The 12,844-nt window shown below is 37.1% G+C and overlaps 1 protein-coding gene across 1 annotated transcript; it reads right to left on the bottom strand.

Annotated features, from left to right (window-relative positions):
* Positions 1-2,426: 2,426 nt before the first annotated feature.
* On the bottom strand, positions 2,427-9,342 carry rnf41 (ring finger protein 41). Its single transcript, XM_023956822.2, has 6 exons — positions 9,202-9,342; positions 7,416-7,525; positions 6,256-6,527; positions 5,609-5,744; positions 4,246-4,349; positions 2,427-4,159 (listed from the first exon to the last, which is right to left on the bottom strand). Exons 2-6 carry the CDS (start codon positions 7,503-7,505, stop codon positions 3,805-3,807), a joined length of 957 nt encoding a protein of 318 aa, XP_023812590.1. The 5' UTR covers positions 7,506-7,525; positions 9,202-9,342; the 3' UTR covers positions 2,427-3,804.
* Positions 9,343-12,844: the final 3,502 nt, after the last annotated feature.

Genomic DNA, 12,844 nt, shown 5'->3' with positions numbered 1-12,844 from the left:
GTTGACCAAGTTGTCATAATGTGATGAACATATTTCACTGCATTGCAAGAGAGGATATTCGCTGTGATGTGGATGAGAATTTGTGGCCTAACATACAGGAACGACAAGAGGTGTAGGAAGACCACACCAATTCCTACTGCACTGCCTGTACTGTTGTACAGAACATTGTCCTATCTTTTTTTCCCTTTGCAGTGGGTTTTTTCTCTGTTGGTATGACATGGTCTTTCAACAAATTACAATATGAACAATAAAAGTGTAAATGTGAATCTCGTCCAGTCTCTTGCAATCAAACAAAAAAGGTGTAACTTATATTTTACAATAATTGTCATCAAAACTTTATCCATAGTTTACATCAGAACCTCCCTCTAAAGTACACAGTTATATTGACAACATGACTAAGTAATTTGAGTGTCTTGTTCGTAGACAATGACACAAGGACTTGACATTCTGATGGCACTGACATGTTCAATGACAGAAAGACTTAGTTTTGAGAGATGAACCAAAGATTTTGAGCAAGTTACAGGCTTTTGCAAGAAATCCATGGTGTTTAGCTGTTTGTACAAATTGTTTTGAGAAATGCACACACGATTTTGCAAACTTCAATTCTCACCTGAGAATTGTACTAAAGCGACTGAGAAAAACTGTAAGTATAAGTATACTTTTTAGTGCACTTGAATACACTACACTTTGCTAAAAAAATAAAAATAAAAAAAGCCCCATGGGAATTTGTGCAATATACATTTTTTTGAAAAACACTCACAGTGTATCCGAGTGAAAAGGAGGTACTAGATGTTGGGCTTCCCCATATGAAATGAATGAGAGGGGCAAAACATTTGAACCAGCTCGATCTTAATGTAATTGATAACCTTGATAAATAAAAATAAAACAAGATTATCCACTTTCAAATACTTTGAACTTTAATCCTAAGAATTTATTACCTCATTGAGGTTGACCTGCTGTTGTGGATTGCATTAACATTGTTTTTCAGCACCAACTACAGTGAACAGGGATAGTACATGAACTGAAGCTTTTTTTTTTTTTTTTCCAAATGTGATTAACTGTTAAAGTAACTAATCACAAATATTTAGTGGTCTTCTCAATGTTGGACACAAAGTAAGGAAATTTGGTAGAGTGCTTCATTGAAGTAAACCTGATCTCCTTAAAAAAAAAAAATCTGCATGTCTGTGCAGGATGAAGAGCAGAGCTGAGTTGAATCCAGGAAATATTTGCCAAATATTCACTCCAAGAACATGGAGTATAGATCTCTGGAGTATATTCTGCTGACTACTGTACTGATGGAGTCAGTATGATGGGGTATGATAGCATCTCAATCTCTGTGGGGAAAAACACAGTTCCTCCTCTCTGATGTCTTCCTGAAAAGAATTTTGAAATATGTGGTGATCTCATATATTCCAGTCTTGGACTGCGTCCAAGATGTGCGCAGTTTATAAAAAGAAATATCAAAGAATTTCTGAGGAAAGGGGAGGTCTTATTAGTCATTTCTTCATAAGCATTTGTGGAATATGCCAAAGGGACCAACAAACTTTTATGATAAATGCTGGGTATAGAATAGGATCCCATCCTGCTGCAGTGCAGGAGCAGGCTGGTAACCAGTATGAGGAGGAGGCGCCAGAGCGCTGTGGTAGTGTGTGGTTACACAGCTCAGCTCATTCAGTCAGTCTCCTGTTTGTCAACTTCAGCAAATGATAAATTTCCAGCAAGTTTTGTTTATTCAAACATTAATCCTCCCATTCACCAAACACTAAATGAGAGTCAGAATAAAATGTTGGCATTGGCAGAGAGGATTTGCCAAATGCAACCCAAATATTAAGCCTCGTTGCTTATGCTACAGATGTATGTTCCTTGCAAGCGTTGCACAGGAAACACTGTCACAATGGAAAAAAAACAGACTACAGGTCACACGTTTCCTTAGTTTTGGGGTTTAGCTTAATTCACTAAACATGTAAACCAACATTTGGGAAAGCTGCACACCATGCAGCATCTGACCACATAATGCAAACTGACAGTAAATGAGGCACAGCGTAGAGCGTGATTTCACATTCCACTGATCACAATGGTTGAGGATTAAGCTCTACAATGTGGATGAACCTGACAGAAGAGAAAAACGAACAAAAACAAAAAGGGAAATCATGTGGGTGTCCATGTTAGACGTTGAGGACAAGAGCCAGTGAGGTCAGACCTCTGTCTGGAATCAGTAGTTAAAATGGCCTTTTCTGTTTCATAATCCACACGAGTACCTCTTTACTCCAGATCTCCAAAACACCTTCTTTTCAGTCTTCTCCTGTCATTATTCATTTCTGATGTGGACCTTTGATGACATGCTGAGGTAAAATGCAGAATTACATGTTTTTTTGTTTTTTTCTTTAGCTTTTTAAAATCAGGTGATTCAAATAAACTTAGTGAGAAAATGTTTGAACTTTTATTACATTTAGCCTGTAAAACAGTACATAACAGACAAAAACAAAACACTGACATGGAAAATAACAAAGAACAGTTTTATATTGAAGATTTATAAGCCATTGGTTGTAGTTTTGTAATACTACAGCAATAAAGGACTAATGAAAAGCATTTTTCTTCTCAAATGAGTGATTTTAACAATATGTCTACAATCTTTCATTCGTACATGTGACTAAAAATATGCTTTCCGTAAATGACAGTACTTATACCTACATTTTAATAATTGAAAATACATGGATGACTTAGCATAAGAGTGAATTATTGACTTAAATTGAACTGATATCTAATAAGATTTCATATATTAGGACTTAAGATTTAACACTTCAACTGGATCCAAAATACAGATATGTACAACCGAGGCATCAAAAGGAAACACAAATCCGTTCATCCTCAGGCCTATAGGTTCACTCCAAAAGGCGCCTTTTTAAAAAAAAAAAAAACAAATAACACCTTTAAACCTTTTTTGCAAAAAAGGCAACGCAATAAATAAAACAAATGGCACAGAAGGTCTGAACAATCTAAAGTAAGAAGCACAACGTCTAGTGGAAAAACAGCGAAAATCACAGAGTTGCCTGCAAACGGTAACATCAGCTCACAGCCGACATAAAATTACAATTATAATTACAGTGATGAGTGGAACAATTAGAATTCTACATAGTATTTGTATTTACAAGCAATTTGTACAAGAGAGGGCATTAAATGGGGTTCAAGCTTTACCATTTTTGAAAAAAAAGGATTTTTTTTCCTTTTTAAAACTCCCTGGAAAAGCAGCTGTGAAGTACGTCTGAGCAGATACCGTCCAACCTGCAGGCCAGTGTGACAATCATGAGAAAAACATTTTCTCAGCATCAGAAATAACTCGATCTGAAGAGAAAACTGGATGGACAAACATTTCTGCTTAGCGTTTAGCTGTGAATAAATGTGGTTCTCTTTTTAAAATCAACCTAAAAACATACTGTTCATAAGGATGATCAGGTAAACACGAAATGCTCATAGGTACTCCACACATCACAAGTAAGGAAAAAAAATCCCTTCAAGAGCAGAACAATCTTCATATAATGCACTAAATATAAACGTTGTAAACATCTCACTTTTAACCTTATACATCCATGTCAGATTTTGTTTATATTTGCCAGGTTCATAAAGTATTTGTCCTTATTTTAAGGCATAGATAGTAAACTCAAGAGTGAGCCTAAGAGTTTATTTTTAAGAAGCCAGATTTATTCCAGGTTTCACTTCAAAGAAGAAAACAAAACAGAAAAGACCTTTTCCACGCTACAGTGAAAAGAGCAACTTGTCTCTGGAAGAGCTCAACTTGTGATAAAGTTATAAGATCTCCTCCACTCCGTGGGCAAAGATCATAACCAGGCCGGGCTCCAGTATTTTATCCTCCCCCATATGCTGATTTTCACAGGCCATCACCACCACTGCCTGCTTGCCAGGAATCCGCTTGGCAACATAGTTCTCGTAGTAGCGCCTGTTCATCTGCCGCGTTTCGAGAGTGGCCAGTCCCTGAGGCCAGTTTCGCTCGTGGGCATTCTCGATCAAGTCGTTCACAATTGAGAGGGGGCAGCCGCTGTCGATGAGCGAGCGTTTGATGACAGCTTGGAGCACAGCGTCCGGCGTGGAGATCATGCCCCCCCAGCGAGTCACCCTGGCAGGCTGCATGGAGTTCACCCACCTGAAGAGATGCAAAAGGGTTAGGAACCACATGAAAATTCAAAAGCGGTTTGATTTTAGATTACCAAGTGGGGGAATTGATCTTACTCCAGGATCTCGTTGTACTCGATGCTCTCCTCGAGGTTTTGCAAGTTGGGATTTGCACTGCAGATGGCTCTCATGTAGGCTTTGAGCAGCTGAATGTCACGTTTCTGTTTAAAAGGTGGGACATTTTTAATCCTAATTATTGAAGTCCCAAAATTTTTTAAACTAAACTGATATTCAAGTACAAACTTACATTAACAAGAAGCACAAGAAGCCTTTTGTTGCTCTCAATAACAAAATGAATACTTTTATATTTTTTAATAGTGCATTTTAGTCTATTTTTAATATTGGACACCGCAATTGCTCAGTTGGCAAATAAAATTCACCTAACATAACTGGTGTCACAAAGTGGAGAGCAATATTGGAGCTACCCAGTCGTAGAGTTTTGATCCAGATTCCAGCTCAGACAAGGAAAACAAAGACGAACATGGATCTATTTGTCTGCGAGTAAACGCATCAGAAAGGAGCAGAGTGGGGAGCTTGTGACCTGCCATTGTAGCTTCTACATTACACTTATAATCTTTCACAACTTGTTTTAGTCTGTTCCTGATTCACAATGGTTTGAATACAGAAAAAGTCAGAAATACAATTTTAATCTTAATTTTCTTTGACATGTTAAAATCATCAAAAGCATTTTCATTGGAGTTAGTCTTAAAGAGATTTCATATCAAGACTTCAAAAAGTCTTCTCTTTTTATAATGCCCCATAGTTGACTAATTAAATAGTGTATTAACATACTAAAACACGTGGCTAAAAAATCAGCTCAAAAATGTGCCCCCACCCCACAACGCATACCAACTAATAATATTGTGAGCGGGCTTAATATTTCACATGCAGGCTGGAGTCTGTAGAGTTTGCTTGTCACACATTTTGTCCGTTGCATCTTTGTAGCCACGCTTTCCTGCTCAGCTGTGTGAAGTGAACAGTTGCGAAACTGCACGCCTTATCACCTCTGTCTTGTGCCGCATTAAGAGATGAAATGAACGGCATGTGAGACACGTCGTTCGTCACAATGGAGCAGCTGTCAAAAAACGGATGCTGTGATCCCTGCTTCCTGTGTCGAAGTAAGTAGAGACATTGGGCTGCAAAGCCTCTTTTGTCTCTGCGAATTGTTAAGAGCCAAGAGTGGTGGAGGATTTTTTTCCTGACATGCACAACTATGGTGTGGAAACTAAAAAGAACTAAACTTTTTATGGCTTTAGACTGTATCTAAGACTTAACAGAGTAGAAAGTTCTTTGAAATGACTGTAGGCAATCGCCTTTGTTGTTTTGTCAATCCAGCTCCGTGACAGACCTGTCACAGGGATAGGCTGGGACAGGCTCCGGCTGGGTTTAGAAGATGAATGAATGTTCTGTCAATCCTTACTTGTTCCCCTAACTGATGTTTATGCTCCGCCACATTTTTCTCCAGCTCGGAAATCTTAGTTTGTTGCTGTTGGACGACGCTCCGCAAGTGTTTGATGCAGTTGTGGCTGGGAAGCTCATCCTTCGGCATTTCAAGGCTGAAAAATAAAACAAAATAAGAAGAAATTGGAGATTTTTATTTGTGCAAACATGCAAACAAAATACAAGGATCACATTTTAAAATTGTACACCGCAGTCTTTAACTCATGACTGCTGACGATACAAAAGGTTTATTTGATCGTCTCTGAAATGTTTAAAAAGTGGGAGGAAGTTTTTTTCAAGCATGAAGCACAACTGTTAGGATGTAAAATATGCCCACAGATATATAATGTTAAGGGCCTAATGCCTTTCTTTGAGGCTGACCAGAAAGTCATTTCAAACGTCTGCTTGACTTGTAATAAACTGGTTACCCTTTCCTTTTTTATTTTTATTATTTCCTTATTGTTGACACGTTGTGCAATTTTTCATTCGTTAAAATTTTCCACTGTCTTACCTCTTATTTTTTTTACAAACTATTGAGGATGCACATACATACACACAAAGTCAGAGTCAATCCAAGCAGTACTCATAAAACAGTATCCATTGTGCTGTTGAATGCAAGGCACTTACCCACATCCTTCCTCACAGTTGACAGGCCTTTTGGGGTTGTGCTCACAGTCTTTGAGATGAGACTGTAGCTGGTCCAACCTCAGCGTAGCTGTGCAGCCATAACTGGCATTGTCGCAGTTGATCTGAAGTTTGGACAGCATGTTGCGCATGATCCGGGGCACAGGCCGGAGATGAGCTAGTGTCACCACTGTCCTGTCAACAGGACAGATCTGCTGCTGGGCAAACCACTGTGTTATACAGGCATTACAGAAGGCATGTTCACAGTGTGGAGCCTGAAATGAAGATACAGAACTCACTTAAAATGCTGTGATGCATTCATTCATGAAACCATTAATGTCTACAAATATAAATGAGAAAATACTGCTATACAGTAAACCCTTGTTTTTCGCGGGGGTTACGTTCCAAAAAGACCCCGTGATAGGCAAAATCCGTGAAGTAGAAACCTTTATTTTTTTTAAACTATTATTATACAATTAAATACTCTATTATACATTGAAAAGAAAGAACAAACCAATTTACAGGCTCAAGCATTTGTTTCACAAATAAAAGTACTTTAGAAACCTTTTTTTCAACAAATAACTCTGTACTGTACTGTCAAATAATAATTTTAATGAATGTGAACAGAAGGCTTCAAATCGCGGAGATTAGCCCCGCCCACCGCGACCCGAGTATTGGATTAAACGGGAGAAAATTTAAAATGATTATGAAAAAAATACAAAGTACAGTGGGACAAATAGTGACTCAGGTGTATTTCACTGCTCTTCAGACTGAGCCGCTGCATCCTGACTCAGCTCTGCAGTGTTTTCTTCTTTTGAAGCCCGCGGTGCAGCTGTGTTTGTTCGGGAGAAGAACATAGTGATAGGCAGTTGTTGTCGCTCTTTTTTCTGCTTTGCAAAAAGATCCTTATACACCGACTTGCCACCATCAAGAGAATTTGCACGTAGTAATGAAAATTTGGCAAGCTGATTTACGTACGTGCACATATTAAACTGCAACGTTATTGACGCACAGGTAGAGAAGAAGCGGAGTGACTTTTTAGCCAATCAGAATGCAGAACACAATGCACCATGCAAATCCGTGAAGTAGCGAAACCGTGAAAAGCAAACCGCGTTATAGCAAGGGATCACTGTATATCCAATTCCTTGTAAAAGTAAACTTGCCTGCACTGGTTCTTCCAACACTCCACTGCAAATAGGACAGAGGAGGTCTTCATCCACCTCACCCTGGAACCTCGTAACATCGTACCCCATGGTACACTACCCACAACCTCCTGAGCATCAACAACAGGTAGCACACAAACAAACAGTAAAATGTCAGTACTTCAAACGGTTGTGATGCACAAAGAAGGAAACAACACAATTGTATTAATACATGTCAATTAATACAATTTTACACTTTAAATTTCAGCATTTAAATGGGAATGATTAATTATATGTAATTTCAATGACTTTAGACTTTCAAATCATTTAGTAATATCTTCATTTACATAAAATAAGTGCTGAAATGGATGTATAAAAGTAGGGCATACTGAGATTTTACCCTTTACACAATTGTTTAAAAACATAAACAAATGGATTTATTTTGTACAACAAAAAAAACATCTACTTCATGTGACCGCATAAAACTGCTTTAGTCAAGGTCTCACAGGGATTTAACTAAGAACAAGAAGTCTGAAAACATCAGTCAGCAAGCTGAAGAAAATTACAACAGCAAGTAATTAAACTGTTTGAGCCCAAATCTGTGCAAAAATGTGTCCATCACCCTTGTTGAGGTTAGTCATCTGAGCTACTAAAATGAAAAGCACAACAGTTTCATGGGAAAAAAAATCTTCAACAAGAAGCTTTGTGGTTTTGGACTACTTAAAAAGCATTGTGTTCATATTTTTCCATGCCATTCATACAATAAAATTACCAAACTTGCAAAAAGGAGAAAAGGGTGAAAACATTATTTCTCTGCATGAGTTACTTTAGTTAAAAAAATGCTTAGTACCTCTTAAATATCTCTCTCTATATATATATCTATCTCTCTCTCTCTCTATATATATTTTTTTTTTAAAGAAAGTAAAACTATACCTATACCTATACAGCTATTTGCTCGTTAATGCTAAAATCTGGCAAATAAATAAATAAAGACCAATGTTAATCAAAAACTTGATGTAAAGTTGTTTGTTATTTGTTTAATTTAGCTTTTTGGGACAAAAAGCATTGAAATAAATTCCCATGTTTGCTGACATATTTAAATAGCTGTGATTTAAAAGAACCCCCAGAAAATCAACTCTTTCCCAGAATTACTGTGTCAAGAACAGATAATATAAGGGGTTTAAGAGCTTTATTTAACCATATATGAAAAGACAAACTATTCGAGACAAAAAAAAATAGCCTACGTGATAACAGTTCTGCTGATGCGCAGCATAAAAAAGCGGTGCCCTTGAGCCGAAGTTGTGTTATTTTTCAGCCGCATCTCATCGGCATCCACATTTATACTGGGTTAAAATCTGAGGATTGGATTTCAATATCTGAGTACTTTCCAAATAGGATACTGACACCAATTCGGTTCGAGTTAGATTCACCTGACAATTCGATTTTAGCATCATTAAACGATAGCTTTAGCAAAAGTTAGCGTACCGCTAAAGCTAGTGTTAGCTACGTGGAGCTCTTTTCCCTTTGACAGTTTACTAATATATAATGTTAAACTATTTTACACAAACACATAAAAGTAAATAACAAATTTAGTGTTTCTTCAGAAAGAAAAATTAACACATGTCACGGGTTATTAGGAACTGACTTATGTCAAATATAGGTATAGGGTTAGCATCTACCAAAACAGTGGTTTTCATGAATGTTAGCACTCAAGCTAACCCGACGGATCTCAGATAGCACAAATATTTATGAAAGCGACTTTAATAAAAAACACTATGAGAAAAATAAAATTCACTACTATACTTACTTAGGCATGAAGCAAAACAGGTCCTTGTCAGGTTTACAAATGTTTAAAAACGTTGTACCTTCGCTAGCAATGTGCTAGCCACGTCTTGCTACATCCTACACTTGAACGTTGGCAGGAAGAGGAGGACTCTACCACAGGTTCTGAAGGTCTATGTCATTCTGTTCTTCAAATCAAACAGTTGATAATATTCCAATGGGGTTTAATGATCACTTTTCCTTTAGCCTGTTATATATGTTATGAAAGATGTGTTCGAAATGAGATTGAAAAACGGAATAGATTTTTGCCGCTGTCCCCTATTCTTGTTTGTAAATTGGTCTATTCCATAGTCTTCGTGCTGTCGAGGACCGATTACGTTTTTTATGTGTTAATTTAACCTTTATTTAACCATATAGAGAAACAGTTATACTTTAAAATGACCACCCAGATGTATTTAGGCATGTTTTTAGAAAACCAGAAAGCGATTACATTCTAAGGATTTTGACACACAATAAAAACTTTTTTCCCAGGAAATATTTTAGTTTTTACAGTATATTATTTTTATTTTGTTTTGTGTAGTTTAATTTGATAGAAATAATTGAAGATATTTCTTTTTGTTTTTAAACTTTTTTCTATCTTGGAAATGTCAGTTACTGTACTTTCTTTGTTCATCTGCCTTTTTCATGAAGTAATGGAACATTTTCTGACATATTTTTTTTATCATGTTAATAACATTATGCCCTGCATACATAGTAAACTTTAACAAAACTTTTCATGATTCTTTACCCAAAGGAAACAGCAGAAAGGAACATGTGAGCCATTGTAAATACAGAGTGTGGGTTCCAGACCATGAACATTTTTCTAAATTCTGCTGCTGGTGATTTGAATGATTGAAATGTCAAAAGACAGAAAACAATTAATTTAATAAACAGGAACCTCAGTAGTCAGCTACAACAGCCTCAGTCGCCACCGGTCCCCAGTTTGGTTACACACTCCTGTGTAATGGCGTCCCATTTTTCATCCAGCGTTTGTTGCAAGTCCAACATTGTTGCTGCATTAGTCACTCCTGCATAAAAAAATAAAAATCACACCCAAAATTGTTCCCTAAATTTAACACTTTGATTGACTTGAAGGCAGAATTGTCAGCAAGGTATTCGACTCTTCCCACTTCCAAATTCAGAAAGTAACATCCATCTACAGTGAGCGGCGGTTTGGCCATCTTTACAGGTTAAATCCTGTGGAGAATTATCTCTGGTTGCAGAATCTCATATTTTTCTTAATTGTGATTAGCTGTTTGCCAAGACAACTGCTGGTCTTATTGCCCTGCAAACATCAACTGCAAATCTGTAAAAAAAAAAAAAAAAAAAATAGTGCAAATGAGAAGAAAAGGTGTCCTTAGGCTGTCTTCTTGGGACATTGACTTTTTTAGCCCATCTCTGACATTTATTGTTATAAAGTAATAATCTTAGCCTTCAATTTGGAAATGGAAAAAGAAATTATCTTCAACAAATACTGGGATTTAGTTTTGTAAAACACCACTCTGTAGTTGCCCTATTCCATAGGCCAACCCAAAGTAGGTCAATCAGTTGTTAGCAGCAACTGGGAGTACCTACATCTCAGAACAAGAGTTAAAAAATAAAAAACACATTAAAGGCTGCTTGAAATTGTCATTTTTTTATGTATACATTGTATTATCTCACCATTTGTTCTAAGTGAAGTATGCAATACTAAATTTTTTTGTACATTTGAGGCATCTGCTATTCCATACCAGTAGATTTTTATGATGAAAAAAAAAATATTAAAAATAGCATTACATATTAAAAGTATGAGCAAATGCAGTGTGGCATCTGAAAACTTAAGTGATGCAGATATTAAAGGTTTTTGTTGCTTATTTTTAGTTACATATTAGTCTTTGGTGTGAAACAAAACGCATTCTTTGGGTTCTACGTTCATTTCTACAAAAATAACCAATGACTTTCACTTTTTAAAGCTTTGCTTATTATTTCATTGGAGTTATTAAAGTGCCTAAAAGAAAAAAAAGGACAGAAAACATATTTAGCAATAGCACTTTATTGAACACAAACAACCCTAAGCCACAATACTGAATGACAACACCAATTGGCTGCAGCAAACATTTTATAAAATAGATTCAGGTTTAATGTCACTAAATTGTTTTTTTTTCTTTTAATGTCAGAAAGACAGATGTAGGTTTTTCCAAAACAGTGAATGATCTTTTACATATTTAACAATTCTGTAACAAATCATCATTCACATGTTCACACAAAGGAATAACAAGGCAAAGTGCTTTCAGGATTGCATTGTTGAAAAAAACAAAACTGAAACATGAATGGCTTGAGGTTTGGGTGAGACGACGGGTGGGTGACGAGGAGCGGGGGGGGTTCCATTCTGTCTTTGAGATGGGGTGAAGGTTGAACGGGAGGGGCCCTGCTCAGGAAACCTCAAACCTGCCCCCTTGTCCTGTACCCCTTTGTTTTCAAAAACGCAACATGAAATGTCTAGGCAGTGTGAAGACAGACGCCTGCGTAGCTAGAATTTGGTTCCGAGTGGATGAAAATGGATTTAAAGGCAAACGGCTCAAACTCACCCTCGATACAAACGCCACTTTGACTCTCTTCCTCGTGAAAACGTGTGACATTACAACTGCAGAGCGATCACTGGCTGCCCAACATGTAGCCGTAAACGTTGGGATCATTTGATACTATAGGGCTTAACAGAAAAATATATGCACAAGTGAAACCAATAAACAGAGGATATAAATTAAAACAAAATTTAAAAAAAAAAAGCCAGTGTGTGGTTCTTTGAATTTCCAAGTGATGGTTTCTCTGACCACCCACCACTGAATGTTAAAGGGGAGACTACCATAACCTGCATCAAAACATTATCTGGCTTGACATTCCAGTGGTATTTAGTTATATAAATGCTTCTCAAATATTTTTTTTTTTAAACGCCACATGGACAGATACACATATAGCACAACCAAGTACACTTTTTGTATTACTACAATTCCTACTGATATATCTGTTTTTCCTGCACTGTGAACAGACTTTGGAGAAAGAAAGAAAATATCTGATCATGTGGTGAAACAATACTCAAGGCTGCAAAAACAAAGAGGTAGGAGAAATGCTACTAAAAACAGCAAGTTATGATAAGATGTCGTAGATAACCGTGTGATCCACCAGGTCTCTTCTGAACCATGCTAGTGCAAACAGTTGCTATTCCAGTCCTAGTTTATGCCACTTTGTTCCGGAAAGAAAGCAACAATTGCTAATAGGTTGCAATCTCCAAAATTTGCCAACCTTGGTGGCCATCATTGCAGACTGGAACAGCAAGCTGTGGTGGTTTCTAAACTGAAGAAGTCTTTGAGGCCCGTCGGGCCTTAAACCATGTATTCTTCGAATGGTCATGTTTGTATAGTTCTAACGTCATTGGTCCTGTTGTGATCACAGGTCTTTCAACCGCGCTGCTGGTGATGGCATTGACTCCTTTACAAACACAGTAGAATAGTACATTTGCAGACTTGTAAATGAGGTAATCGGCGTTAGGTTAAATAGGGAACCCTGTCATTGACACACTTCATTCACCAGCAAAGCAACATATTCCTCAAACAGAGGGACAGGACTGTGGAAAATGAAATCGACTTTGGAAT

This window comes from Oryzias latipes, chromosome 7 (assembly GCF_053564925.1).
Source record: "Oryzias latipes strain Hd-rR chromosome 7, Olatipes_Hd-rR_3.1".
Lineage (NCBI taxonomy): Eukaryota > Metazoa > Chordata > Actinopteri > Beloniformes > Adrianichthyidae > Oryzias > Oryzias latipes.
The sequence above is the reverse complement of the archived record's forward strand: the minus strand, read 5'-3'. Positions and strand labels throughout refer to the sequence as shown.